Below are 27,793 nucleotides of genomic sequence, written 5' to 3'. Positions count from 1 at the left end.
TGCTTTATTTGACATTTTACATTGGTAGCTGCGCGTGACGCGAACGAAATAACAGATTTATTGATAAAGTAACTGGGTAATAGAAGAGAAGAGCAAAGGAGAGCAATCAATTTGTATTAAATATCAACAGGTGTCTCAACTCGTAAATGGCAGTATGGTCGCTTTGTTTGCGAGCGTTAATACGATATTAGTGTATAAATTATGTACATAAATTTCTTCGCGAATGTAATTGTTAGACTCGTATCCTTTTATCGATAGACTACGGATTTTTAATGCATTTTTAGCGAAACAGATGGAAAAATGATAGAATACTCGTATACTATACTATACTATACGTATGAATAGAATACTCGTTATAATACTTGAACTCGCTGTAGAACATTATTTTCATACAGGGATATATAGGGAAAGAAAGAGAAAGGAGGAAAAGCTTGTCACGACTATTGGCTGTTCTTTAAGTCTCGTTTGGATTAGTCAAGTTACTTGAATTCAAACGAGTGGAAATCAGATGACGTGATTAATAAGAACGAGTCAAGTAAATAACAGTTTTACACTGATAAACACGTTTTAAGTTACTCGAATGTATGTAAATTGCTGGAATTCAGATAACTTGACTAATTCGAATCAAGTTTTACGAACGTAAGTACTACATAACATTAAGAATAGAACGAATTCAAATCGTGAACATCTTGAAACGATGTTTGTTGTTGCTCATCCTTGACACCGTTTACGAATCAACCCTACTCGTGATCACGCGCATATGCGATTAGTCGATCGAACGTTGTACCGTCGCAATTGAAATCATCTCACAGATAAAGCACGGTATCGTACAAATTAATACAGTTCTCCGACTAGTGTAGCATCGATCGAAGTTTGTCCACGAAGAAGAATTAATCAAAGCATCAAATTTTGTATTATTACAATAATAATACTGTTATTGTTAGATACAACGATTGCTGATAGGTAAAAGCGTTGTTTGTTTAAAAAGATCGCGACCGATTTCTATTTACGTTAATCAAAACTTTCCATTAGATAAAAATTCTAGGATCGATGAGAGATACTTTTTGACGTTAGAAAAATACAATTAATTCGAAAGTAATCGAAATAACGTAACAAATTCTACAAATAAATAAACAAGAGACGAGAAAGGAGAATTTGCTCGTCCATGTATCTTTTATGATCGTTGTGATATACGGCAGAGGGATTGAATTATACGTTTTTTAGGGAAAGAGCGAGACAGATCTCTCAACGAATAAACAAGAAAGAGTACGAAAAAAAAGGGGTGTTAACGCAAAGTGGAAAAAGGGAAAAAAGAGAAAGGAGAGGAACGCAGAACGAAGAGAAACGCGAGTGCGCCTGTGCGACTGCATGCGTCGCTGCGAGGACGCCATAGTACCGCAACCCGCCGTCCGCCGTCGTCCCGGCGCCACAGTCTTTCTCTCCGTATGTACGGAGCCGGCTGAAGCTGATCGTTCAGCACGTACCTTCCTCCCTTTCATTTTTAACGTGTACGTCTACTCTATTTCTACACACTTCTTTTACGATGGTGAGTGAAATAGCTGACATTTGAAAAGCTGCAAATCGTACTGCCGCTTAAAAATTCCGATTCAATTTGTCAGACTTACTACACGCGTACATCGTCGACAAGCAAACGCGAATTCGAATAATTCCTTATCGACACACCTCGTTTACTCTGCAACTCGAAAGTTTTTTCTCTTTCTTCTAACACCGACTACAAAGTTCCCTCTTTTTGGTCGTTTTAATTTATATCGACACATCGTTTCGTTACTTGTCTCGCACTCTTATCGGTGATTGCACGTATATATCTTTTTTTCTTAATAAAAGCCAATCTTATACGATTTGAACGAAACTTTCTCATTGCTATTCAAGGGAAATCAATAAATCGCTCAATCGACTTGCCTTTATTCCTTTCGACATTCTATGTGACGGTACGTGTCAGTGCGGTCCGAAGAACGGAAATTGAAGTGGGAAACAACTTGGAGGAATCTACTCCGTAGAGAAGCTTTTCTAACTCACCGCGAGATCGCAGCACCTCTCTTGGAATTGTCATTTTACATCGATATGGTCACTTTTTCGTGAAACTGCTATTATTCTTTTTATCCATCGAATGAAGCATTGAAGTTGTAAAAAATAAAAATAAAATAAAACCACATCTCTTTGCTTCCCTAATTCTATGTAAATGATACACTTTTATCAAAGGGGGTAACATCGTCGTCTTCGTCTTCATCATCGTTTTCGCCTTTGCCGACGTGGTTATCGTCGTCGTCGTTGTCGTTGTCGTCGTCCTCGTCGTCGTCGTCGTCGTCATCGTTTTCGTCGTCGTCTTTGTCGTCATTGCCATCGTCATCGTCGTTATCGTCATCGTCATCGTCGTTATCGTCATCGTCATCGTCATCGTCATCGTTATTTTTATTGTCGTTATTACCGCTATTATCATGCTTCTGCTCGTCATTGCCATTATAATCGTCGCCGTTTCTAACTCTCGTCACTCTCATCTTTCTAATTTTTTTTATCGTTTAGCGATGTATCTTGAAATTGTACATAAAAAACTTCACAGGTACTTCCAGACACGAATCTGACAAATCTTCTTCGTGAACAGCAACATCAGCAGCAACGGCAGCAAGAACAGCAACGGTGTCAGCAGAAATGTTATTACGAAGGTAATAGACAATTTCCATTAGAACGGGAGAACCGACAATGCAAATCCACGGAGAATGAGAATTCAGAAGAGATATCGATAACGAACGTTACGGATGGAGAGAGCTTATGTTATAGTTTAGCTCTGATACGAGGTCGTACGTCGATGGCGTATAGCTTTATCACCGTACGAAATGAAAATAATCAATGTTCCGAGTGGCCAATCGTATCTGGTGAATTTCGTGTGATAGTAGAATTGACACGAGGTCCGAACAAGTTGGAATTAGAAGTGGCGGGCCAAAAAAAGGGACTAGTTCTAATTCACGAGCCGAGAACGACGAGACTACGTGTAACTCCTGTCTATGTGGTTTGCTTTGGACACGATGGATATTTCCAAGGTCCACAAGGAGAAGACCAGTCGCCGGAAAGTGCGACGATAAGGATAGGTCTCGGTGCCCGACTTTTACAAACTCTCACCGCCGAGAAGTTAAGGGAGGCGGGTTACGGAAGGAAAACGTTTCAACTGGAACGAGACTTGGGTGGTATGGAATGTTTGATAATGCACAGCATGCTTGACGTTAATCAGGCACGTGCAATGAATCAGCGGGAACTTTGGAAATTCATCGCGCGAGAATTAATGACCGGTCCCTTGGCATCGGAAGATCGCAAATATCTTGCGTTTCTTTCCTGTACCAGATATCGAGGCGCGCCAAATCCACGCACTCGCGAAGATATTCTCGCGAGGACGCAAGGACACGCCGCGCTCGGTGGAGGTGGATTAGCGTTATTCGGTTCGGCATGTCTTCATACATGGCCTACCTGCATGGCGCAAATATTGCCTAGATTCCTCGACACTACGGTCATCGATACTGAACAATTGATGGATGACAGTAATTACCGCGGTACGCACGGTGGCTGCTTCGCCACGACTCTTGGCTCGGTTCTCCACGAATTAGGACACACCTTTGATCTCGGGCATACCCGTGAAGGCATAATGGGCCGCGGATTCGATTACGTCGATCGTGTCTTTGTCGGAGCGGCTGGGATCGATTTCAATCGCAATCCCGTTTTACGAAGAGATCCTCAACACACAACGATCGCACTGAGTAGACCGCTCAGCGTGACAGTCACGATACAAAAACCATACGCTATGTTAGGGAGTCCTCGAAGAAATCGCTTACTTTCCGAATCGTCCCGCCCTTCGTCTTCTCAAAACCCTTCCCGATTACCCGGCAGGCTATCCGCACCCGCTAGTCCTGAATTAAACAGATCCTTTTCCAAGAGTCTGATGCAACCTGCATCGGAACAAACCCCTTCCAATTTGCAAACTGATCGTACATTTTGGTCACCATCCTGCGCAGCGTTTCTTGCTTATCATCGATGGTTCAACAACGAAATGGACAACGTTTTCAATCGACCTTTCCACGACATCGAGTACGATGGGAAAAGGTATAATAAAATGTTTCTCTTCCAATTTTGATTCACTGGCGCATATACGCCCAATACACGTACACAAAACTTGCAAATACACTCACTTACTCAGCCTCTTCCGTTGTTGCTATTATAGTTTTAAAACGGTTATTATTTATATATGTATGTATATACGTTTCTTTTTTTTTATCATAGAAACGTCGTAAGATCACGCTTCGGAGTACGAGTAATAGAGCTCAGAAAAACATCTGGTGGAATGGTAGTTGGTTCTAAACAGTTTCCCGGCTCTCGACCACCTCTGGAGGCGTTAGTTCCACCAGCTCCTCCTCACTGTCTTACCGCACTGACTCTCGTCGCTGAAGATTCGACTGGCAATGTTCTCAAATATCCACTTCCAACGGCGTTTTAAAGATTCCAAGGTTATTGTCATTTTGCCACGATTTTATATCTTGAAAGCGGGAATATAGCCAATGTCGAACGATAAAAATCGACGCCGATGAATCAACGTCCTATGTTTTTGTAATCTTCGCATAGCGAGTAAGCACGATTAATATTAATAATAATGCTTCGTCGCTAATGCCAATTCGAACGAAGATAACTTCAAGCTCAATATGTATTTGCTTACTAATTAATTATTGATATTTCCTACGAGCTTGTTTCTCTAATGCGCTATATTTGAAGAGAAATTTTTCCCAGTTTTATCGGTTTTTGTGAAAATTGTAACAGTAAAGCTTTCCGTATTGGACTTGAAAAACCTTATTGCCCTGTGTACGCTATTTCTAACAAAATAAAATCATAGAGAGACACAAAGAGAAAGGTAGATAGATAGATAGATAGATAGAGAGAGAGAGAGAGAGAGAGCATTTGTGCGTGCATGTGTTTAAACATGGGAGGAGAAAATGAGAATTTCATACGTCATACAATGTTATTAACTACATACTTCATTTCATTAAATTCTAACATATTTTGTAAATATCATTCAAAATACTATAGAGTTTTGTAGCAACTATTGATACATTGTATTTGATAAAAAATACAAATATTGTGCATTGACGTTTCTATGTACGAATGTGTGAACGAATGTATACAATAACACTACGGAAGGAACGAATGCTATAAAACCAGAATCTCTATTTCTTATTACCGAAAATACGATAAAATTGTGAAATTGCCACGTATAGGTATGTATAGTTTAATAACTACGAATTTAGTTTGATATATTTTCAATCAAGAAATAACATTAATATCCGACGTATTCTACAAACATCGGGTTACTTACATGATAGTAACTAGGATGCCTTATGGACGATAATAATTTGTAGATATAGCTAATATGAAATTGCGTAACGACTAATAAACTTGTGAAAATAATTTTGAAAAAAATAATTCAAAAGTGTCCGTAGAACCAATCCAGTTAACGATGTAATAAAATATATATTACACGATCATGCCACGTAATCGTTCGATTAGATTTTATGAGAATGTTTATCGGTTTTTTCAGTTTGTTATAAAATTATTTCAATATAAAAATATAAACAATAAGACAAAAATTCACGTGTACACACATTTTTGTTACCGATTATATATTGAAAATTCTGTTACAAATCACTCTAAGATAAAATTGTTATCGCAGCTTATATATTGCAGCTAACAGCTATAACCCTAAGTATTTACTTATCATAAACAGATCGATAATATATTAAAAAAGACTGCAAGGGTTGAAAGAACATTATTAATATTTCTTAAAAACTTTTAAAAATAAACACTTTCGTTATACGTATATCGTTTCTGGTTGTTATAACTGAAATTACGTTGTCCTAATACAGAATTATGTTGTCACCTTCGTCGAGTGCAAACGATGACGAGGATGTCTTTACTTATCAAATAGAAGTTTTATTTCCAAATATCACAGAAGATAAAATAAGAACCGTAGAATTCTTGGATGCAGCTCGAGGTCTTGTGCGAATTATTGGTATGCACTTGGTATTCAGTAAATATCACATAACCTACACAAAAACGAAATCTATAAAGACGAACACGAATGTTTCAGAAAAACTTGGCAAAGTGTTTGCTCCGGTTAAATATGATATTCAGGGTAACATTGATGTAAGTACATACCTTAAAATGCGATCATTCACAAGGATAATCATATACATACCTAAAAATAATTCTAGAAACTCGCGTCCCGGCATGTAAAGGATAAAGAAAAAAACGCGATTCTACAAGATATGATTCTAATTGAAAAAAATACTGAAACTAAATTAATCGCTACGGATGCTCTAACGTGGTTAACCAGGTGCGTGTAGCGTTTCTTATGCATTTCTATTCTTTCCACTTTCTTACTTGGTTTCTGATGAATTCGATTCGTGTGTATTAACGCTTCTCCATCGCTTATTCTGTTCATTAGTTAAATCAAAACTCCGATCTATAAATTACAGAGCCTTGCATATGATTCTGTTATTTTTCGAACAAATTGTCGAGGACTCTAAAACGGCAACACCAACAGAGGATTTAGTAGCATTTTTAAAAAAGGCTTATAAAGAAGCTCTACAACCATATCACGGTTGGATGGCGCAACAACTTTTCGACGTAAGTCAGTATTTACTAAAAACGTATTCGCATACATACGAAAAATTATTCTTTTTTTCTTGTATTATACGCAATACATATGTACATTCTTAATTATACTATTTCATTACATTTCCAATTAGTTGATGTCAAAGCATAAAAACATTCATATAATACACGTGTTGAGTTTGACGAAATATGAGTTTATATTTTTCAAATAAATTAATACTTTCTACAATTTTTCTATTTATTTACATACTATTATTTACTATAATTTTCGACTTTTTGTTAACAGCTTCTTTCGCTCATGGTTCCTACACGTTCGCAACTTTTACAAACATTTACTAATGAACAAACTACCGAGATTAGCATCATTATAAAGAGCATGGAAATTTATTTAATGCGTTTACGAAAAAACGTATTAGCGATACAGTTATTTTATAAAACTAATAACCTCTGAGATAAGACATTTTATTAGTCTGAGAATTGTGTTCATTAGGTATTGTGTTAATTGAGAATATTTGCTAAAGGAAAAATCTGCAATAGTATTTTAATATAATGTACTAGTATACTGTACAGTAATTACACTTAGCCAGTATTTGCTCAAAACTCTATATATAATTAAAAAATGAGACTAGCTACAAAGGTATTTTAGAACAGTTTAACATCCATCCTATGTACATGTATTGTATAGATGCATTAAATAAAACACTTTAGCACGATGATCTGCTAAATTCATTAAAGCTATCGTACCTGTAATAATTTCAATAAGAAGAAGGCAGACCATGAAAGAATTGATAAATGTTTCACTATAATGAGATGGTATTCCACGATCAAAAAGGAGAAATGCTTCTAGGGGAAGTTGTATTAATATCGAGATTAACCAGCAAGTAGTTAATTCTGGAATCTAATATTAACTTTCTTGCATGACAAAAATCTACAAATCAACTAAAAAAAGTCTATTACAAATAAAGTATGATTACCTTTCCGATAAGATTTCCAAGGTATCCCAAATATAACTTTAAGCTTTCAAAAATTGAAAGTATCAGAAATATTGCTATAGTTAGCAATTTATAAACATTTGTCAAATTATTGTACTGTGAAAAAATAATAAATAAAATTAATATATATAAGTACAAGTTAATATACATTAGATTTTGATCTTATAACTTCATCACACAGATGATATTTACTTTTGCATCCAAGTTTACAACAGTAATCAACAGCCAAACTGGGAAAAGCCATAGATTTACATACAGGGCTATTTGAAATGGTAAATTAGACCTTGTTTTATTATCTGTAAAATATATTCTATTTCAAATGAAATGTTATTCTTTTCTAATTAAAGGAATGCATTTACACAAGTTGTAACTTACAATCATGATATGTTAACTTGGAAGATGTTTCATTAATAACATTTGTTGTAGTAAATTGTGACATTTTCAAAACAAATACTGCGACATGATCATAACATTATTAAAATCAATTGTAACAATAACAATTTCCATCCAATATTTTAAGTAAATATTTATAATTGTTACACTTTTATCTTCAAACAGCTCTAAACGTCTATACAATCTAAGATTTACATCCATTCAGCATTCGTATATTTATATCTTACACAATCTCATTTTACATGTCCCTTAACACAACGTACATATACATACAATCTCGATCTGGAATCTTCCGTATAGTACATTTTTTACTCTATCTCTTTCTTTACGCTTTCTTTATACCTTCCATCCTTTTTGCAAAATTGTTTAATAAAGAAAAGTACAAAAATATACAAGTTTTAAATACAACGAAAAATCAACTACATAATTAATTACAGGAATGTAATCACATCTATTAAAAACGAATAACAATAACCTATTTAGAAAAATCTGCATCAGTCTGAACGTTTCCAGGCTTACTGCAATTGATTTGATTTACGTAGTAGCGTGACATGTGTTTTGTAGTTCTGAGGTTGAAACGGATTGCGAATAAAGTGACAAACAGAAGACGTTCATAAAATTTGTGTAGTTGTGCGTACAAGCGCATGCAATATTCAACGTATTAAAGAAAATTAACTTTGATTTCTTGTAAAACGTAGGAATTATTTCACGAATTTGATCAATTATCCGAAGAATAATATTCATCATTTAGGATAAAGGTTATCTGATCCCGTTTTCATCCTTATAAAGCGGTGAAAATTTTGAGATGGCCGGTGCAATGCTGTTCGAACGTGCACAAGCAGTTTCAATGACTAATCGTAGCGAGGGTATTTCACTTTTAAGTGAAATCGTCTCCGACCCAAGTATCGGTGTGACGGAGGATGACGAAGATAATATCCGAGTGAAGGAGCAAGGTATTTTACACCTTGGTGAACTTTACAAAAAAGAAGGGAAGGCAAAAGAGTTGGCAGAGTTGATTAAAGCTACCAGACCGTTTCTTAGTTTGATTAGCAAAGCAAAAGCTGCCAAACTCGTACGGTCCTTAGTAGACTTTTTCTTGGATCTGGAAGCTGGTATCGGCATTGAGGTATCTTCACAAATAATTTTGATTGTATTTTCATAGACAGTTTAGTACAATGCTTCTTTTTTTCAACAGGTTCAACTATGCAAAGAATGTATAGAATGGGCAAAAGAAGAACGTAGGACATTTTTAAGGCAGTCATTAGAAGCACGTTTAATAGCATTATATTTCGATACTGGTATGTACAGTGAAGCATTACAGTTGGGATCGGCTTTACTTAAAGAACTTAAGAAACTGGATGATAAACAACTTTTGGTGGAGGTACAATTATTGGAAAGCAAAACCTATCATGCACTGAGTAATTTAGCAAAAGCAAGGGCAGCTCTTACCAGTGCTAGAACCACTGCTAATGCAATTTATTGTCCACCTAAAATGCAAGCTGCTTTAGATTTACAATCAGGAATATTACATGCTGCGGATGAAAGAGATTTTAAAACTGCTTATTCATATTTTTATGAAGCATTTGAGGGGTAGGTTGTTTCCTTAAATAAATATATTGTACTTCAGTATAATTGTTATGTTTATGTTTGTATATTTTAATTGCTTTACTACTGTTCTTCAGATATGATAGCGTAGAAAGCCCAAAGGCCTTAACAGCTTTAAAATATATGTTACTTTCAAAAATTATGTTACGTACACCTGAAGATGTTCAATCAATTATGTCAGGAAAATTAGCTGTTAAATATGCAGGAAGGGATTTAGACGCAATGCGGGCAGTTGCCGAAGCGAGCCACCGACGTTCATTAGCAGATTTCCAGACAGCTGTGAAAAAATATCGCCAAGAACTTGAGGATGACGTAATTGTGCGTGCTCATCTCGGCTCTCTCTACGATGCGATGCTTGAACAAAACTTATGCCGTTTAGTTGAACCTTATTCCCGCGTACAGGTACGATTATTTACCTTAAATCGGTTGATTACTTAAATATAAACATTCATCGTTTGTAATTTCATTCTTTTATTTAGGTCAGTCATATCGCAACCTCTATATCACTACCACTTACTCAAGTGGAGAAGAAGCTTTCACAGATGATACTGGATAAAAAACTAAGGGGTGTCCTTGATCAGGGTGAAGGTGTTTTAATCGTTTTTGAAGATACTCCGCGCGATAAGACTTACGAGATTGCATTAGATACTATACACAGTATGGGGAAAGTCGTTGATACACTTTACCAAAAAGCAAAGAAACTCACTTAGCCGTATTTAATATATATTTCTACACAGTGTTTATACAAACATGTGTTATACAATCATGTATAGCAGATTTAATTTGCTGATTTCAAAAGATGGATATTGATGTACAAAATACGAAATACAATGGTAATACAATGAAACGATACATTTTACCGTTTTACTTATCTGATTCAAAATATTGTTCTAATCTGATTAAAAAATATGTTCAATATTCGCAAAACTGTATGCTGTTTATTTTTAAAAAATTACAGTTTTTTTTAAATATATCCATGACATTCAATTTAATGAAGTATTATCCTTTTATCTCTCTCCTACTTCTGGCACCTACTTATTTGACATTTTCATAGATTATTTATATGAGTATTGACTTAATTTCTGACAGTTAATTGGAATCAAAATATCATTTTGTATTATTAGTATTCTATTCACATCAATTATAATTTATCACATCATGTTTTCTTAAATTTTCATTTCTATCAAAGAAGCGAATTCAAATTGTATAGATTATAGTAAAAACAACTTCTACAGAATACGAAATAAAACATGTAAAAAGTAAAAGAATAAAGATTGACATATTGTGTATCATCGTGCACCTTTGCACATGCTATAATTATAATTCTCTCAATCAGCTCTATGGTGTCTCGATTTTGACGAAGAAAAAATAACTCTAGACGAATAAACAGAAATTTAAATTCTGAGAAGACTAATATAACTGCATTAATGTTACAGATTCTGATTTGATGGCGTAGTAAGAATACTCACCGCAACTTCCTGTTTGAAGTTGTACGTTACAACAAAGGGATAGTGTGGTTATATTTTATAAACTTTTTTTTTTCATGGAGTGTATAATGGCGGATACTACGGCACAGAAGGTAAAATATTTTATATTATAATTGAAGCTGCAAAACAGAAAGATATGAAATTAAGTAGTCTGTATTACACGTTTAATATATTGCAAGTAAGATTGTTTAGGTTAATGGTAGCGTTTAACTCACCGGCATCGCTATGTTCCAAATAATATTTGCTGTTTCATCATCAATATTTTCAAAAATCTTAACATAATTCTCCTATCACTTATACACGTCAATTCTTTAATCTATTTACAATTCCAGTAATTGGCCTTGGTCAGTCATCTTATCTCAATACTTATGCAAAACTATACCTGTATTGTTATATCGACAGTACAATTCTTTTCTCGGTTTTCTTATACAATTTTTTGTCCATTAATTCATCGTTTTGGTTAGTAATATTTAATGTTTGTTTTGATTGTAATTTTACGGATAGTTTATAAACATTTATTCGACAACTCATTACTATGAAATAAATGTATTACTTATAACTGTTATTACGTGTAATCTCATTTTGCTCATATTTAAGACATATATGTGTTTGTAAATGTAATTAAAGCAAAGTATCAATTTTTAATTGAATATAACCATCCTATTTAATGCATTTACCTCTCAAATTTATTTTACAGGTTCAGGAATACAAAGATTCTTTAAAAACAAAGGTAATTAATTGAATATTATTATCCTATAATTTGTATACTCAGTTTGTTGCGAAGTACATCATAATATCACATGCATAAACTTTATTTAGGCTGAACAACTATTGCTGAAAGGATTTCCAGAGAAGATTGTTAAATTGAATGAATTATTAGAAACCCCTGGTTTCCGCAACAGGAAATTGTCAAATGTTCATCAAGACTTAAATGTGCCCATTCCAGATCCTATTATTCTTAATCATTCCGAAAATGAGTCTACTGCAAAGAAACGAAAGCTAGACAATAGCATAGATGATACCAGTGGAACCAAAGTGATGGTGTTACCAAATGGACCTGTACCTTGTAACAAGCCCCTATGTGATCTTATTCATATAGTTAAGCCTTATATTCGACAACTATTAGAAGATTCTAATTTGGTATATATTCTATAAAGTATATGAGTAGTATATATAGATTATATGAACTTTAATATCCTTATCAGTTATTTTAATTTTTGAATTTCCAGTTGAAAATGTGGATTTCATTTTTGATTCCAAAAATCGAAGATGGTAATAACTTTGGTGTGTCCATCCAAGAAGATACACTTGCAGAAATACAATCAGTGGAAAGTGAGGCTGCTGCATTTTTCGATCAGATATCTAGGTAATGTGAATAGTAATGATATTAAAAGATTTCTTCTCATAAGGGACACATTATACTCATACAATGATATTTTTTTTAGGTATTTTATCTCTAGAGGAAAGATTGTTAGTAAAGTTGCAAAGTATCCACACATTAGCGACTATAGAAGAGCAGTTCAAGAATTAGATGAAAAAGAATATGTAAGCCTGTGGCTAGTTATGTGCGAAGTCCGTAATCGTTATTGTTCTCTGCACGATTTGGTAATCAAGAATTTGGAGAAGATCAAAAAGCCACGTTCTTCCAACGCGCAATCTTTGTATTAAACATTAGCCTCATATGCTATTTCTATCGGATGGTGTACAGGATTGTATGGGGAAAAAGAAGCAAAACGGAAAAGGAAAAAAGCTACGTGATAGAGAGAGTGTCATTCTCGACTTTTCGATAGAAAATTTGAATTTTCCTTTTTTTTTTTTTTTTTTTTTTAAATTAAATCGCCTTGACGTTGACTCATTGACATTCACTTGAGCCATATCCAAAACAATAAATAAATACATATAAAAGAAGATATATTCAGCATCATTCACGGAAATAAGTTCAACTACAGTTGATTACAAAATTAATTTTGAATTTTACAAAAATTACTACAAAATTAATCTACTTATTAATTATTTAATATTTCATTTATTATTAAATACATAATTATTACAAAATCTGTCAGAAGTTTAATTTTTCTATTTTCTTTGCTCTCATAACGTGGATTTTTCTTATTATCATATCTTTTTAATTTTTACAAATTCTGCTATCTAATTGCACGGTGTGATGTACTTATCGAAAACAGATCCGAGAGTATTGGAACGTTTATCTTTTCACCTATTTGAATTTAGAATATAGTTAAGCATGTAATTTGTAATTTACAGCTGTAATATCGTTAGAACATAAATCGAGATATGACATATGTTTTTGGTATATCATATTAACTTCAAAACACCTCTTTCTTTCTCAACCGCGATATTATGCGATACGAAAACATGACACAAATATTGTAATGTTAAGAGTTTTAATCATAAATTATATCGCTTGAAATTATTTTCTTCTTTTTTTTACCACAGTATCAAATGGCATAAGCATATAATTATTTCTTTACAACTACAGATCGTTATTCATGCTATACTGCATTTAGAGTAAATTTCAATGTATGCGGTTGACGTAAATGTTGAAATCTTATTATTGTACAGAAACACAGTTGGATGTCAGTCTGTTTTCGTCATCGTTATCATTGCTCCTTTTAATGTGAAATGTATTGTTCTTCCTTTTACAAACGCTTCATTTGTTCATATCATTATTCTTTTCTTTGTCACGTATATTATTACTATATCAATGACTATAGTACTTTATCATTTCTAAAAAATTTTGTGCAATGTAGATAGATTATACGCAAAAAAGAAAGAGAAGAACGTAAAAGTTTACACATTTCTTGGTATATTTTGTAAAATATAATAAAAATGTAATATGATTCAAATACATCCAATATGTAACATTTGCCCAGTTTAATATTAATTCATATTCAAATATATAAAATTTATAAATAAATACACTCGATATATAAAATTTGTTGAAAAAATGTTAATCTATATATATATATATATATATATATATATATATATATATATATATAGATTATGCATTCTGTTCAATGGCAAGTTTCTAAGATCATATCTGTTCAAAAAGACCAGGATTAAGATAACAATGTTTATTGAATCCAATCAGTGTTATCGTTAATGTCTGACAGTCTCCTCCATTAGTCCTTTGTATTTTTAATCTCTCATCAACCTGTGAAGCATTAACTAATTGTAACTAATGTATAGAATGGCATTAATATACTTTCATAAGATTTATTCACCATGTTTAATAAATCTTGAAGATGAGCTTTATGAGCATATTTCATAAATACTTCACACAAAATTTGTATGAACCAACTACCAGTTATTTTGTCTCGGAAGGCAACATATCCTGGAAGGGTAGCATATGAAAGTAACATATCTTCATAACATCTCAGTGTCTCTCTACCATTTCTTTTAACATTAGTAGTTTCATCAGAGGAATGTTGAAAGTTAGATGTATCTGTTGTATGTCTAGGTTCTTTTACTGATTTTTGTTTTTTCTTTCCTCTAAAAGATCATTGTATAATAATAAAATATTATCACTATATGTAACTATGATACTTTTATAGTGGATTTAGCACTTACCTACATAATTGAAAAATGAAAATCTTTGGTTTCCCTGCAAGATTGGGACAAGCTTCTGCAGTGAAATAACTCAAAATATCAGTACATAAAACAGTTTTTTGATTTTGCACTTTGTCTTGCATATGCTCTTCTACACCTTCTATTTCTGTGACTTCATACTGTGTATTAACATTACCATGACTACTTATTATAACAAAGCAAGAATCAACCTTGCGTAACTCTTTACGTTGAGAAAATTCTTTAATTCTCTCTAACATTTTCTTGGAAAGAAATAGCGTATGTGATATAAAGTTTTCATTTGTTTTTTAATATGTAAATGTATCCATATTTACCTGTGCTGTTAGATTGCAATAGGAAGAAACTTCAAAACCCATTTGTCTAAAAAGTTGTTTTAAGTTTGATTCATCATATATAGCCGAATTTCTATCTTCTTTATCTGGATGTTTGTAATCAATATTTGTTATTATTAAAACCAGTCCACGGGGTTTGCTACGCATTGGATATGTTTGAACATTTTCATATTCAGGCCCATCTAAGAATTTTGTAGCTTTCTGTACTAAAATTTGTAGTGGTTCCTCTAATACTTGTATATTACGAAAAAAGTCGCCTTGTGGTCTTTTTAAAAATGAAAATACAATTGATACAGTAAATGCAGAATAAGATATACATACAAAATAAATTAAAGCTAATTAATAGGACTTTAAACTTTACCCTTCTACAGTTGGAATAAAAGTAGTTTCCTCTACATTGCTTTCTTTCGTGCATTCATTATGATTACCATAACTTGGCGTGTTAGTAATAGGTAATGGAGTTCTTGTTCCTTCCAAAATATCTGCTAAATCTTCATGGTTACTTTGTCTTAGGCTTGCAAGAAAACGAGAAAATGCAAGTGGTCCTCGTGTTTTTATCGTCAAATATATTTCATGTACTGTTGTTTTATTTGTGATGTCTTTCTATATAAAATATTACAAAATTCACAAGTCACTCTATATAATTTATAGCCGTAAAATGTTCAGGAAATTTTAAAAAGTTTCTTACTATCCAGCGCGAAATATTCACGTCATCTCTATTAAAAACTTTATTTTCAAACAGTTTTGGCCATAATTTGATTATATTTATTCTAGGTACAATATCTTCGTAACACGAGTCTAATATTTCTCGATGCTTTCGATCCATGTTAAGTAATAATCCATATCCTTTAGTAAAATTGCTCAATTAATTGTTACAAATTTATCGTTCGTACCGAAACGATGTTTTGTCTTATTTCACCATCTTAATATGATATCTTAATACGATGAAGTTCACAAAGTGACTCAGCCTGACTCGAAAATTTCGATAGGTATCGTCTGTATTGGTAAAATCTTGTCACGAATGATATTGCCACTTATGTTTAATTATTTAACTTATAATTTTATTTTGACAGATTAATTTTTCACGATTTGTTGTTCTATAAACAAGTTTTATTCAAAAAAGGAATTTAGAGAGAAAAATCGAAATGAGTGTCGGCAGATATCGATAAACGAAGAATAATATTCGATCAACACATCTCGAATTTAGAGATCGATAGATCGAGCAATTTACTTAAATTAATCGATTAATCGAATATGAATAATTTCAATATCGATATGGCAACCGCTAGAAGAAATTAAATACAACAAACAAGTAAGTAACATGTAATATTTTTTCGTATCCCACTTTTGATTGTCGGAGGAATTTGAGGATTGATGTTCGTTGATATTGATCGCGTTAATTTTCGTGTCACATGCGACTTTACCGATACAGTACAGAATAAGATTATTTAATTAAAAATACAATCGATTGTAGATTCCATTGGAAAACATAATATCACAAATAAAAGGGTATTATTAAAAGAATCTGATTATGATCACGCATTATGGAAATGCTGTTATTCTATGTATACAGAAAGGATCAGCCTAGAAAAGAAGACTCAAGAAAATGTAGAGAGAGTAAGAAATAATGTCAGAAAATTAACTGGAACCCTCAAGGAAAGAGTGCTTAGAAGTCTGATGGCCTTCTTTCAAGAGACCAATTTACAATTAGAAAACTATGTGCAGCTGATAGTCAAAGGTAGGACGACAAGGAAGAACGAGCAATAGGAAGGAATTTAAAAAAGTGAGAATGCCGTTAATTTAGCTGTTTACGAGAAAGAGAGGGGCCGAAATCGGAACAGTTTTTAAAAACCATTATTTTTGGCACTTTCTCCTACATTCGAAATCGTTCTTGACGGTACTCTCACTCTTCTACTTTCACTATAATTTTTCATATGATTTCTGGCAAAGCTAGTTTCTAGCAACTAATAAAAAAATGGTTTGACATTAAAAGGTAATTTCACCTTTGGCACTAAAAATGTTGTACATAAAAACTAATTGAATATGACTTTGGGAAATTTAGATTTTTACGGGTTTAGTACAGGTTTACCACAATGATCGACGGTGGTGAGTACACAGATGTCTTTGACTAAGCTTCAGACACTTTCAATATGATGTACAATAACAAGAAGTTAAATAAATTAAACAATTGCTATTTACAGTCAAGAATGCCATTTTGATATACTTCTATGTATATAGGATGTCACAGTTCGAAGAGTGGAATTTCTGCATGTGGACCTAATTCGATAACCAGGGTCTGTATAAATACAGAATACGAGTTGAAAGTAAGCGAAGGAATCGTCCGGTGCATCCGAATGAGGAAGATAACGATTTGGAAAGGAAAGAAAGAAAGGTGGAGGGGTAGTGAGAAAAGCCGTATGAAAGGAACTATCAGGAGAGAGAGAGAGTGGTCTCTGGATGCTGTATTTCCGTTCCTCATCAGTAGTCAACCTTATGCCGAGGATCTCCTCCTTTCTTCGCAGTGTCATCGGGTAATCGGCGAAGGAAAGACGTCAAAGTGATTCCGATCGTGATGGAAATGTAATTGAAATCAAACACCTGTTCCTCTTATCGTTCTAAGAATCGGTACTTTTCATTCATTTCGGTCATCGTCAGTCGTGGGTTGGCGTGTGCGTATGCCAGTGTGCGTGCGTGGGTATGTGTGCGCTAGCATAAAGCACCAATCGATCGAGTAATAATCTACGATTAAATAATTAATAACCGGAGGCAAATGTATTGTTGGATATCATAAACGCAATGGTCCGCGTGGAATTTTTGAAGGAACTCGTGATCCAGACAATGTTCACCGGTTTCAGCACGCGGTGTGAAAAGAAACGGTCTGACGAATGCTCATGTTTATCGTTAAGCAGCCCCTTTTGAACGTCACGTGGCAAGAGGAAGGAAAGAGAACGCGTGGCAGGCGTGCAAAGATGGGAATTGCCCTACCAAGAGTATTTCGACGAGCCGATTCATACGTGCGATTCAAATCGGCATTGTCAAAGTCGAAAGTTACTGAGTCTAACTTTCACTAATAACCAAACGGTGTAATGCTACGGTTTCACGCGTGTACCGCACGTTCACGGGACGTCGTAGGGTACTGAGAACGTGTTACGAAGCAACAACCACACGAAGAGACGACGTGCCACTTGTTTCGGTGGCCTGGTTTCACGACCCACTTTTCTACCGGACCACACTACGTGTGAATGCCTTCGCTACGCTTCGCGTATTCTTACGGTACACGAACGGTATCCAGGAAAAAGACACACAAAGTTCAGAAATGAAATTAAACATTTGCAGAACTTTTCAGGCGTTCCTATCGAGACAAATTTTCTCATTAATGTGTACTTTGTGAAGAAAGATAGAGACCCTCATTTAGGGGTAGAATCATATTTCATCGTAAGATTACGACTATATATTTAGACGAGTCGTAAGTTTGTTCGAGTTGCAATTATCGTCGATAAACGATAAAAATAGAAATGTGATCGATCAACGGTATTCTTCAGAATTTAGTATCTTTCTGACCTGATTCGAGAGGATTATATTTAAACATAAATAGATAGATAGATAGATAGATAGATAGAGAGAGAGAGAGGTTCTAGCAAGGATGCTAGATTATCGATTGAACTTTTTTATTGCGATTCTGTTCGAATAAATCACAGGAGCTATGCAAGTATCGATCGGTAATATCGGCGAGTTAACGTTTGAAAAAGATCGGGGAATAAAACTATTTCGAAGGAAAAGACACTGCACGGAAACTGCGAATTTTCGATTCGCAAAGCGTAAAGATTTAGGGTGTTCCTTCGCATTGGTGAACGACTAGAGGAGCTACAACGAGTCGGCAACGAGTCAAATCTTTGTCGATCGATCTTATTTTAGATCGCTGGTAGAAAAGAGAAATGAATTGGCTTGCAAGTTTACTTTTCACTCGGCTTCTTGTTGGATTCTATTGTCAAGCCGATATCAGGAAAAATGACCGGTATTTAGAGAATTTCGGTGAGTCTGAACTAATAAAAGCAAGCGAATAGCATATTTACATACAGTCTATTCGTATCGTTGCCCTTAATTTTCACGAAGATATAAATTCACATGGATGAAAACATTTTGGCAGAACGTCGGTTATGTTTCTTCTTACATAACGTTTGTGCTAATATAATATAATATATAATATATAATATAAATTACGCATTTCGATTCTAGATCTAGATACAAAGAAGGAAACTGCGATGGAAAATGTAATCGATACAGAAGGACAGACACGATTTTTCGACGAACTCGGACGTAAGTTTTATGTGAATCTACACCGCGACCCAAAAATTAAACGATTCGAATCGTTAATAGATGTAATAGACTTAAATGTTTCATCTCGGAATTACAGTTAGGCAGTCTAATAACCAACATTAACTCTTAGAAGATATCACAAATGAAATTTCACTCGATGCGAATTTTCTTTCGATATTATCGGCCTGTGATAATATCGTCGCAATGCTATATAGTTAATTATTTATCGGAAACAATAATTCTTCTGCTCCCTGTCTATATTGCGTAATAATAAATCATTTGTGAATCAGCTTCTTTAATTCTACTGATGTTTCGCAGTGAACTTTCACCCATGACAGCTTATAAGGGTTAAAGTTTATTAAATAGTCTTGGTAATTAGCCTTAAGGTTTATTAAACGTAAAACGTTTTTAGAAGTGATCGAATTGTTTGGTGAGCTACTGTCGCTACTGTTGCTACTGTGCATATATAACATGCAAATATGTACATTATACGTGGGAAAAGAAAGGAAGAAAGGCAAAGAACAACGGAAAGAAAGGACGCGAGGACAACAAGGTAGGGGGAAGAAAGCAAAAGAGAGTGAAGAAGAGGACGAGTGGGGAACCAATGTCAGGGAAGACACGCTATCGTAGCAATGAGAAAGCTGACGTTGGTGAAAGCCGGGAACGCTTCTTTAGATGCCGGTAGAGTCTCGTTAGTCGGTGGAACGCATCAATTCGTAATAGGCTAAGCAAGAATTAATTTTTTTAAGTGTCGCAACGGAAACGATATTTATGGCATGAGCGTAAACGGTGATCAAAATTACACGTACAATAGGTGAACGTTGTTGGTTAATCGACGCTTGTCTTTTATCGAGTCATTTAAAAAAAAAAAGGACAGATCCGAAAGGTGGTTACCGTGCACAGAAAATTACTGAAATTTATCAGGTGACATACACAAAGTTCGATTAAATCGATGGAACGAAGGTAAAATGTCGAAGGCACGACGGTGTCGGATATCTTCCATGGATCATTGGCAACCTGCGCGCTCTTCAACGGTAACAAAGCAATTCGATTCTCGATGAAGTCGAGAGTTTTATCGGTAACAAGTAAATTACGCGTAACTATGGTACGAATTGTGACGACTCGTTAACACGAGTTCTAATTTATTTACGAAATAAATTAGAAAGATATCAGACCATGAGTGTCACTGCGACTGTACACGTGTTCCTAATAGTAACCGCTACTGCACTCAAGTACAGTAACTACGATGCAGTGACTTACGATCGTCCTTTGGCCTCTTCCACTACACCGTCTTTGTCACATTTACACAATTGGTTTTCGAAATTGCAGAAATCCAAGAAAAATGAAAGAGCAGAGAAATTTACGTTGCTATCCAACGGACAGTTCGTAGAACAAGACCCTCTCAATTTATGGATTAAGAAGCAACTGTCGGATAAAAGAAGCCCGAGGGAAACAAATAAACTGGACAATAGTTTGACGGTAGTTGGGGGTCAGAAATTTGATAACACTGTACGTGAAATTGGCGTGAAAACATGTTTCGATCCGAGAAGAGAAAACTCGTGGAACGATGGAGATTACGATCATTTTGACAAGCCTCGAAACGCTATTGTTCGCAGAGTGTTCGTTAGAAATAAAGGTCTATCGGAAGGTAGGTTGGATTATTCCAATAGAAAAGACTCGTCGGAGGCTGACACGGTCGGAAATGGCGATTGGAGAAGACAAATAGCAGGGAGACACGATATACGTACAGTTGATGATAGTGACAACGATAGTGAAAGTTATATTTCGACGTTGGATAACGTTAACGTTCAACAACGACAGCTAACGAATGAACGTATCATCGATAACGGATATTCGAACGATACCAGTGAAGAAAATGATTTTACAGGTTTTCTTGATCGATTGAAGAAAAAGATGAACGGCGAGGAATTGGAACAGCTAACGTCGACAAGTTACAGGCAAGGAAGAAGACGTAAATTAACCAGTCAACAGCAAGGCACCCTCCTTGTCGAGGCTCTGAGGAAAAAACGAAATTACACGGGAGATCATCGAGGTCATAATAACGATCTGCAGAATGGCTTAATGGACATGTTGGGTAGAAGTACGTTTCGTACAATAAAAATCGAGATTGAGGAATATAATCGTGATTGACTTGTTAAAATATAAAGTCTTCAGTTTGAGAAAAGATATATTATAAAGATCGAATATCCTTCTTTGTAGAGTAAATCGAAACAAAAAACGAACAAACAAGCAATGCGGTGTACAACAGACAAAATATGTATAACGACGGACTATGGACAATTTACGATCGGTAATGATCGAATAAACGCTCAAAGACGTTCATTTGATACAATACTGGTACAATAATTCGAAATATAATAATCGAGCCGCTAGTCGTCCGACTTTCCTGCTCGATCTCGTCACTATGAGTTGAATTCACGATTTCACTTATGAAATCGTTATTCGAAACGAAAGCAGCCATGTGTTTATCTCAAGAAACAGACCGAAAGAAAAGCAACGCGATGCCGTATGCCACTCGAACAACAATGCTAGATACAAGACATGACAAGACACTACCCATAAAAAAATATAATAATCTCTAAAAGATCGAATGCGAGTGATTAGGATAAAACCATTAAATGATTACCTTGTAAACTGTTCTATTGCTTGAACATTTTTTTCGGATTAGCTTCAAATTTGCCCAATATAATCATGATAATCGTGTCTGATCAGAATCCTCGTGAAATTTCTAAATATTTCGTATAATATACGCATGATATATCCGTAAAAGGTGTTCGAATACTTTTGCGAGTCACTGTAACGTTAAGGGGATGAAATTCGGAATATTTTTCCCTTATACGCTGTTTATTTTACGCGGTGCAGTTTTATTACCTTCAAGTGTGAAGAAATGGTGAATGATTGTCGATAACTGTTCTGTTTTAGTGATACCGCAAACGTGTACGTACAAAGGAACGACATTCGATTGTGGCCTTAGTATTAGTTGCGTTCTCGGAGGTGGTCGTCCGGTCGATCTCTGTTCCGGAGGATTGATATGGAGCTGTTGCGTCGACGACGATGACATCCCCGACAAAGTACCACGACCGACAATCGGGCTACTGCAAAATGCTAGTGAGTTGTCATAAAATCTCTACAATTTTTATCGAGTCCTTTTCTCCTTGATAACCAATTTCGAAATATTTCGTTGTTAAAAGTTACTTACTCGTTAAGCCTCGATTGTATTACGTGCGATGCAAATTGTAAAAGATCTTTGCGGTAAAGTTAATTCTTTATGTCGTTTAATGTCGAGGAAAAAGGAAACAATGCAACATAACGATACTGATAATGGTGGGGACCATTAACTCTGATTCTGTTTCTGATACGTATGAAAACACGGTTTGCTCAGCGATATGTTGAATGGACCCGGTGATAAGTACAATTAAATGGAAATTGCGATTAATAAGGTAGAAAAGGTAAAATGAAGGTTGTTTAAACATAGCACTTTCGTTAAACTTGGGAAATCAACATCCCTATGTGGACGATGATGTGCAAATCTACGACAACGCGGCAAGGCCGAGCAAACCGACGTATAGCGGTCAGAACGAGCACGGGACGAGCTACCTGTACGCAGACATCGCAAACAAACCAACAACCATTTATGAGTCTTCACAGACATGGAATTACGATCGGCCTGTGCATACAAATCGTCCATCGGTTTATCATCCGCTGCAGCTTGATTATCCTCAGGATGAATATGACGTCGCTTATCCCGATGTTTCGGGAATTCACACACCAAACGAGGACGTCTCAAACTCCGTGGATTATTCCAAATATCGTGGTAATCCGCATGAAGTCGCACCAATCAAAAGTTTTGCACCAATATCGTACTCTCCTACTTCTGATCGTCACGTAAAGAAGTCGGTCAAATATTTTGTATTACTTATTTTTTTTTTTTTAAATTGGAATTATTTACAAAGTTATTAGCGATGTTATGGAGAATATAGGTGTCATCATGTGTGAACTATTAATATTATGGCAATTTATCGGGTAATTTTGCTTTCCTTGATAGAAATTAACTAATCGTGTTTTATTGCCTCACAAATTATCTTTCAGAAAGTTCGCGTTATTCTTCGAAATTTGTAAGTCGACGACTTAATTGATCGCAGAATATTTACAATGGAATATTAGTGGGTCAAAGAATAATTATAATGGAATATTAGTGGATCAAAGAATATTTATTGTATTTTTCTGACGATAATCATCGCCGCGAATAAACGAATACCAGAACAGAAGAAAGCACTTTTCCTCGCTTAATGTCTTTCTCTGTCACTTCTCGCTTTGCACGTTTTTATACATGTGGCTTTATCGCTATCATACACGACAACGATAAATAGATATCAACGATAAACTAGGTGAAGGATAGTAAGCAGATGAAAAACGAGAGAAAAATGGGAGAAATGTAGAAAAACGTGACCGCGTGCTATTCACAGAAAGAAATTTACAGACAAGAAGCATGAGATCTTGGATAAGTTCAATTTGAAAAAATGTGTTAATACGATCGTGACATCAAATATGTATTCGATATCGATATCGGATACCGCATTATTCGATTGCTTTAAACCAAAGCAAAGCTTCTTCCTTGTATATGATACAGATTTTGTTTTGCATTATATTGCAGGTTGCGGTGAACTTTACACGAGAAGTAATAGAATCGTAGGTGGGCACAGTTCCAGTTTCGGTAGTCATCCATGGCAGGTAAATTTATCGTAAAATTTGAAAGAGTCGAGAGAGTCGATCGTTTTACGTATTTCCTTCGAAATTTAGGCTGCCATTATCAAATCTGGATTCTTAACAAAAAAGTTGTCATGCGGCGGTGCCTTATTGAACAATAGATGGGTCGTTACCGCGGCTCACTGTGTCGCAACGTTAGTATGCAGAAATACGTAGCAAGAACATTTTACAATTCGTCACTACCAACTTGAATGGTAATTATCAATTTTTTCTTTTTCGTACAGAACACCGAATAGTAACCTGAAAGTTCGTCTTGGTGAATGGGACGTTAGAGACGCATCCGAACGATTGCTGCACGAAGAATTCAACGTCGAAAGGAAAGAGGTAGGCGATGAGCTACGTTATTTAATTTTTGTATGCGAATTGCGCCGTGAAACAGACGTAGAGATTTTATTATCGGAAATTGTCTCGCAGGTTCATCCGCAATACTCGCCAACCGATTTCCGAAACGACGTGGCATTGGTGAAGCTTTCGAGAACAGTGGCGTTCAAACAACATATCGTACCTGTCTGTTTACCAGCCAAGAATCTCAAAATTTCTGGACGCACAGCGACAGTTGCCGGTTGGGGTAGAACTAGACACGGGCAAAGTTCGGCGCCGTCGGTTCTTCAAGAGGTTGATGTGGAAGTACGTGCACCAGCACGCGTATCATACTTGGACTCAATTTTATTTCAATCCTGTTGCGTTCTGTAGATCATGATCTAAAGTCAATCGTGTATTTTCATTTCTAACAAGTTTCTTATACGCATAATTTCCTATCTTAAATACGCATACGTTAAAGTTCTTCTCAATATTCGAATAGCGAAGTTGAATCACATACGAAGTAACGCCTTTCAGGTAATCCCCAATGAAAGATGTCAGCGTTGGTTTAGAGCGGCTGGAAGACGCGAAACCATTCACGACGTCTTTTTATGCGCCGGATATAAGGAAGGTGGACGAGATTCCTGTCAGGTAAATTAAACTTGGCTTATACAGAATTTGCATTAAGTTGGTGCATATGAAATATTTGACAGACCAGTAGTGCCTATTACATTTCGTTCTATCTAATTTATTGAATGATATAAATACAAATACGATTACAGGGGGACTCGGGTGGTCCTTTAACCATGTCCGTTGAAGGAAGACACGTATTAATCGGTCTCGTGTCATGGGGTATAGGATGCGGTCGGGAACATCTGCCAGGTGTATATACGAATATCCAGAAATTCGTACCTTGGATCGACAAGGTTATGAGTTAGATTTTGTAATTTATAAGGATATAGGAGATACATAAATGAAATTGAAAGACGTAGCTCGACAAATGTGACGAGATAACAGTACATGCAAAAGCTATGCTGGAAGATACCAGTTTATAACGATCGATCGTTTACAATATAATTTTATATGCTGTATAGTTACGGTATTATAATATTCAATGTAATATAATTCATTGTAATATTCAATGCCGGACAGTTTAATTTTTACATTTGTGAATCGATATTAATAGCAATGATTCATATTGCTATAAACTACTTAACTATTATACGAACAATTGGAATACAATCTCTGCGTCGTTGAAGGAAATTGTTACGTTTTATTCAGATTATTAGATCTAGTAAATCCTTAGAAAACTGAAGGTAAGTATGCATCAGGCAACTTTTCCTTGCTACTTACGATTTCTTGTTCGTATAATAGTAGTTCATGTTCAGACAAATGAATTCAATCATGAGAAGTTCATTTAATCAAGCATTAACTAAAGTTTTGTTTGAATAAACGCGTTCGGACTGATTACACTAGCGTCTTGTTATAAATTGTAAATGGCGTAATAAAATTTTCGAATAGTCAGACATGTAATTCCTATATTCGCCTCAGCAAATCGCAGAGGCCATAAGAAACATTCTGATTCTTTTCGAAATCGGTATTTCAGAACGCGACACGAAGTCTCGTATGGTAAGTTCCATGTTCGTACCTTTTAGTGACTAGTCGATAAGGCGCTTCGATCGAAAAGTTAAGATTTACCGTATAGCGCCATCGTATGAAAATAACTCGAACTTGGTTGTCTCCGTCTCTTTCACGTATTCGACGTATTGTGGATAACGTCGATAATTACACAAATTTTTTATGAATTAAAAAAAGCTGACAACAAATTTACTTTCTAATATAATTGTCAAATATAAAAGCATTAAATATATGTGTCCATATTTGATTTGGAAGTTATAATTTTGTTAAACTTCTTTGTTGGAAACAATAATGTATATTTAATAATGGTTCGTAATTAATATTCATTTAAATAACATTTTTCTGTAATAGATGAAATATTATATATATACTTACTTAAAATTAGAGCTAAAAAAATTATGAAAAGTAGTTTAATTATCGAGTAAGCTCAATGGTTTAGTTTATATTCTTCGCGTTTGATGCTTTCACCGAAGGATGGCGTTAAATACGAAATCCTAATTTCTCGATCGCCGCTTCCTATGGTGGTCAATTTGTAAAGTACAGTTCCCGACTTTAACAGCCTTATCTCTTCCATTGTAGTTTCCAGACCCGTGCATACGACCGTGGTCAAGTCTTTCCCCTACATATGAACATGTTCATATATACGTATCTGGTCAATGGTCCGATACAACGACGTCGATAATGAACTATATCTCTTTTTCTTATTTCACAAATTACTTAACCTCAACGCGGGCAATTGGATACCTAAGTACCCATTCCTATACTTCTTTTAACAACTTTCGTATTTCCCTGTTAAAATGTGTTTCGCATGTTTCCCATATTTTTACGTGGAAAATGTAAAAGTTCTCAGTACTCGACGGTAAACTTCAAACCCGTTTAAATACTCGTTAGATAACACATAAGGCTTAAATAAAGAATCGTTCGTTGTACGAGATATTGGAGGAAAATTTGATCCAGTGTAATGTTTTTATTTCGAATGAGCGATTAAATAGTCGCTATATCTGTCGGTGGAGCGGTGGTTACATTCAGCAACCATGGAAAGCGTTTCGTATTTTTGGCCTGGCTAAAAGCTTGGCAACAACTGGATAAACCACGAAGGAAGTGTCCTACACATAGAGAAGGGGATAGAGTGGATAAGGGTATGGCAGAAGAAGGGGTAAAGGAGGAGAGGAACAGAGTACGAGGAGTATCGAGTAAAAGGGAGGAGAAGGAGAAAGATAGAGCGAGTGAAACGTCGAGACGTGGGCGGAGGGTAAGTTGCTAATTAGAGCCAGATTAAACGCTTGTCTGGGGAACCATTTTCCTTGCCGTTCCTCGCCGTACCTCGCCCGTACCTCGCAGTTCCTCGGCATGCTCGGTAGAGGACGAGTGCGAAGAGGAGCTTGCCGTGCTCCGGAAGAGTAGGGGTGGAAAAAAGAGGAAAGTAGGCAAGGGTGGCTAAGGTTGCAACATGGAGGGGATAACTCGACTCCGGTTGGAGGCAGGACCGAGCTTAATGAAAAGTGTTTGCCCCGTAAAAGTTAAGATTAATTGGCGCTCGGGGGATGGTTACCGCGGTAATCAGCCAGTGCCAGTGGTTTTCAAACGTAGCGTACTTGTTTCGCGTTACATCGTATTTTCTTTACAATTTCGTATATCTTTCGCCATTCTTTTCATCCTTATCGTT

At 35.3% G+C, this 27,793-nt stretch overlaps 7 protein-coding genes and 1 long non-coding RNA gene across 19 annotated transcripts; 5 read left to right on the top strand and 3 right to left on the bottom strand.

Annotated features, from left to right (window-relative positions):
• The first annotated feature begins 1,386 nt into the window (after window positions 1-1,386).
• LOC126872493 (uncharacterized) lies at window positions 1,387-5,869 on the top strand. The gene is made up of 3 exons (XM_050632528.1): window positions 1,387-1,546; window positions 2,579-4,107; window positions 4,285-5,869. Exons 1-3 carry the CDS (start codon window positions 1,544-1,546, stop codon window positions 4,496-4,498), a joined length of 1,746 nt encoding a protein of 581 aa, XP_050488485.1. The 5' UTR covers window positions 1,387-1,543; the 3' UTR covers window positions 4,499-5,869.
• LOC126872490 (serine proteinase stubble-like) lies at window positions 4,759-26,013 on the top strand. Of its 8 annotated transcripts, none has more exons than XM_050632522.1 (12): window positions 4,759-4,906; window positions 18,680-19,116; window positions 19,321-19,401; window positions 19,817-19,954; window positions 22,345-22,530; window positions 22,898-23,236; window positions 24,077-24,153; window positions 24,223-24,323; window positions 24,414-24,513; window positions 24,604-24,816; window positions 25,027-25,140; window positions 25,272-26,013. In XM_050632522.1, exons 2-12 carry the CDS (start codon window positions 19,020-19,022, stop codon window positions 25,425-25,427), a joined length of 1,602 nt encoding a protein of 533 aa, XP_050488479.1. In that variant the 5' UTR covers window positions 4,759-4,906; window positions 18,680-19,019; the 3' UTR covers window positions 25,428-26,013. The 8 variants fall into 8 exon arrangements, with proteins under 8 accessions (XP_050488479.1, XP_050488478.1, XP_050488481.1 ...); XM_050632521.1 differs by having other exon boundaries at window positions 19,814-19,954; XM_050632524.1 differs by lacking the exon at window positions 19,817-19,954.
• LOC126872502 (glycolipid transfer protein) lies at window positions 5,190-7,379 on the top strand. 3 transcript variants are annotated; one of them, XM_050632555.1, is made up of 5 exons: window positions 5,190-5,270; window positions 5,916-6,195; window positions 6,264-6,385; window positions 6,528-6,678; window positions 6,953-7,379. In XM_050632555.1, exons 2-5 carry the CDS (start codon window positions 5,920-5,922, stop codon window positions 7,115-7,117), a joined length of 714 nt encoding a protein of 237 aa, XP_050488512.1. In that variant the 5' UTR covers window positions 5,190-5,270; window positions 5,916-5,919; the 3' UTR covers window positions 7,118-7,379. The 3 variants fall into 3 exon arrangements, with proteins under 3 accessions (XP_050488512.1, XP_050488513.1, XP_050488511.1); XM_050632556.1 differs by lacking the exon at window positions 5,190-5,270 and having other exon boundaries at window positions 5,909-6,061; window positions 6,140-6,195; XM_050632554.1 differs by lacking the exon at window positions 5,190-5,270 and having other exon boundaries at window positions 5,909-6,195.
• On the bottom strand, window positions 5,952-8,407 carry LOC126872504 (transmembrane protein 17B-like). 2 transcript variants are annotated; one of them, XM_050632558.1, is made up of 4 exons: window positions 8,034-8,407; window positions 7,851-7,954; window positions 7,641-7,754; window positions 5,952-6,095 (listed from the first exon to the last, which is right to left on the bottom strand). In XM_050632558.1, exons 1-4 carry the CDS (start codon window positions 8,095-8,097, stop codon window positions 6,087-6,089), a joined length of 291 nt encoding a protein of 96 aa, XP_050488515.1. In that variant the 5' UTR covers window positions 8,098-8,407; the 3' UTR covers window positions 5,952-6,086. The 2 variants fall into 2 exon arrangements, with proteins under 2 accessions (XP_050488515.1, XP_050488514.1); XM_050632557.1 differs by lacking the exon at window positions 5,952-6,095 and adding an exon at window positions 7,178-7,564.
• LOC126872497 (26S proteasome non-ATPase regulatory subunit 11) lies at window positions 8,602-10,629 on the top strand. The gene is made up of 4 exons (XM_050632535.1): window positions 8,602-9,177; window positions 9,247-9,641; window positions 9,734-10,058; window positions 10,136-10,629. Exons 1-4 carry the CDS (start codon window positions 8,857-8,859, stop codon window positions 10,364-10,366), a joined length of 1,272 nt encoding a protein of 423 aa, XP_050488492.1. The 5' UTR covers window positions 8,602-8,856; the 3' UTR covers window positions 10,367-10,629.
• LOC126872506 (uncharacterized) lies at window positions 10,363-11,834 on the bottom strand. Of its 2 annotated transcripts, XR_007691995.1 has the most exons (3): window positions 11,359-11,832; window positions 11,126-11,262; window positions 10,363-11,030 (listed from the first exon to the last, which is right to left on the bottom strand). It is a non-coding gene; the product is annotated as an uncharacterized LOC126872506 (long non-coding RNA). The 2 variants fall into 2 exon arrangements; XR_007691994.1 differs by having other exon boundaries at window positions 10,363-11,262; window positions 11,359-11,834.
• LOC126872501 (proteasome activator complex subunit 3) lies at window positions 11,090-13,443 on the top strand. Its single transcript, XM_050632553.1, has 5 exons — window positions 11,090-11,235; window positions 11,841-11,873; window positions 11,963-12,283; window positions 12,373-12,509; window positions 12,589-13,443. Exons 1-5 carry the CDS (start codon window positions 11,200-11,202, stop codon window positions 12,809-12,811), a joined length of 750 nt encoding a protein of 249 aa, XP_050488510.1. The 5' UTR covers window positions 11,090-11,199; the 3' UTR covers window positions 12,812-13,443.
• LOC126872496 (caspase-6-like) lies at window positions 12,944-16,234 on the bottom strand. Its single transcript, XM_050632534.1, has 6 exons — window positions 15,773-16,234; window positions 15,446-15,687; window positions 15,067-15,349; window positions 14,735-14,994; window positions 14,389-14,656; window positions 12,944-14,318 (listed from the first exon to the last, which is right to left on the bottom strand). The coding sequence occupies exons 1-6, from the start codon at window positions 15,908-15,910 to the stop codon at window positions 14,199-14,201; spliced, it is 1,311 nt and encodes a 436-aa protein (XP_050488491.1). The 5' UTR covers window positions 15,911-16,234; the 3' UTR covers window positions 12,944-14,198.
• Window positions 26,014-27,793: the final 1,780 nt, after the last annotated feature.

The sequence above is a fragment of the Bombus huntii genome, chromosome 13, assembly GCF_024542735.1.
Source record: "Bombus huntii isolate Logan2020A chromosome 13, iyBomHunt1.1, whole genome shotgun sequence".
Taxonomy (NCBI): domain Eukaryota; kingdom Metazoa; phylum Arthropoda; class Insecta; order Hymenoptera; family Apidae; genus Bombus; species Bombus huntii.
This window is presented reverse-complemented; position numbering and strand designations above follow the sequence as displayed.

Coding starts and splice junctions, on each gene's coding strand:
- LOC126872493 (XM_050632528.1), top strand. Junction 4,108..4,284: donor ATCGAGTACGATGGGAAAAG/GTATAATAAAAT, acceptor TTTTTATCATAG/AAACGTCGTAAGATCACGCT.
- LOC126872502 (XM_050632555.1), top strand. CDS start 5,920: ATGTTGTCACCTTCGTCGAGTGCAAACGATGACGAGGATGTCTTTACT. Junction 6,386..6,527: donor GCTCTAACGTGGTTAACCAG/GTGCGTGTAGCG, acceptor TATAAATTACAG/AGCCTTGCATATGATTCTGT. Junction 6,679..6,952: donor TGGCGCAACAACTTTTCGAC/GTAAGTCAGTAT, acceptor TTTTGTTAACAG/CTTCTTTCGCTCATGGTTCC.
- LOC126872504 (XM_050632557.1), bottom strand. CDS start 8,097: ATGTCACAATTTACTACAACAAATGTTATTAATGAAACATCTTCCAAG. Junction 7,755..7,850: donor TTGTAAACTTGGATGCAAAA/GTAAATATCATC, acceptor ATTTTTTCACAG/TACAATAATTTGACAAATGT. Junction 7,565..7,640: donor TTGGAAATCTTATCGGAAAG/GTAATCATACTT, acceptor AGTTAATATTAG/ATTCCAGAATTAACTACTTG.
- LOC126872497 (XM_050632535.1), top strand. CDS start 8,857: ATGGCCGGTGCAATGCTGTTCGAACGTGCACAAGCAGTTTCAATGACT. Junction 9,178..9,246: donor AAGCTGGTATCGGCATTGAG/GTATCTTCACAA, acceptor TTTTTTCAACAG/GTTCAACTATGCAAAGAATG. Junction 10,059..10,135: donor AACCTTATTCCCGCGTACAG/GTACGATTATTT, acceptor TCTTTTATTTAG/GTCAGTCATATCGCAACCTC.
- LOC126872501 (XM_050632553.1), top strand. CDS start 11,200: ATGGAGTGTATAATGGCGGATACTACGGCACAGAAG. Junction 11,236..11,840: donor CGGATACTACGGCACAGAAG/GTAAAATATTTT, acceptor TTTATTTTACAG/GTTCAGGAATACAAAGATTC. Junction 11,874..11,962: donor AAGATTCTTTAAAAACAAAG/GTAATTAATTGA, acceptor AACTTTATTTAG/GCTGAACAACTATTGCTGAA.
- LOC126872496 (XM_050632534.1), bottom strand. CDS start 15,910: ATGGATCGAAAGCATCGAGAAATATTAGACTCGTGTTACGAAGATATT. Junction 14,995..15,066: donor ATTGCAATCTAACAGCACAG/GTAAATATGGAT, acceptor TTTCTTTCCAAG/AAAATGTTAGAGAGAATTAA. Junction 14,319..14,388: donor TTCAAGATTTATTAAACATG/GTGAATAAATCT, acceptor AATGCTTCACAG/GTTGATGAGAGATTAAAAAT.
- LOC126872490 (XM_050632519.1), top strand. CDS start 20,578: ATGAGTGTCACTGCGACTGTACACGTGTTCCTAATAGTAACCGCTACT. Junction 23,237..24,076: donor GGATTATTCCAAATATCGTG/GTAATCCGCATG, acceptor ATTATATTGCAG/GTTGCGGTGAACTTTACACG. Junction 24,817..25,026: donor TTCAAGAGGTTGATGTGGAA/GTACGTGCACCA, acceptor AACGCCTTTCAG/GTAATCCCCAATGAAAGATG.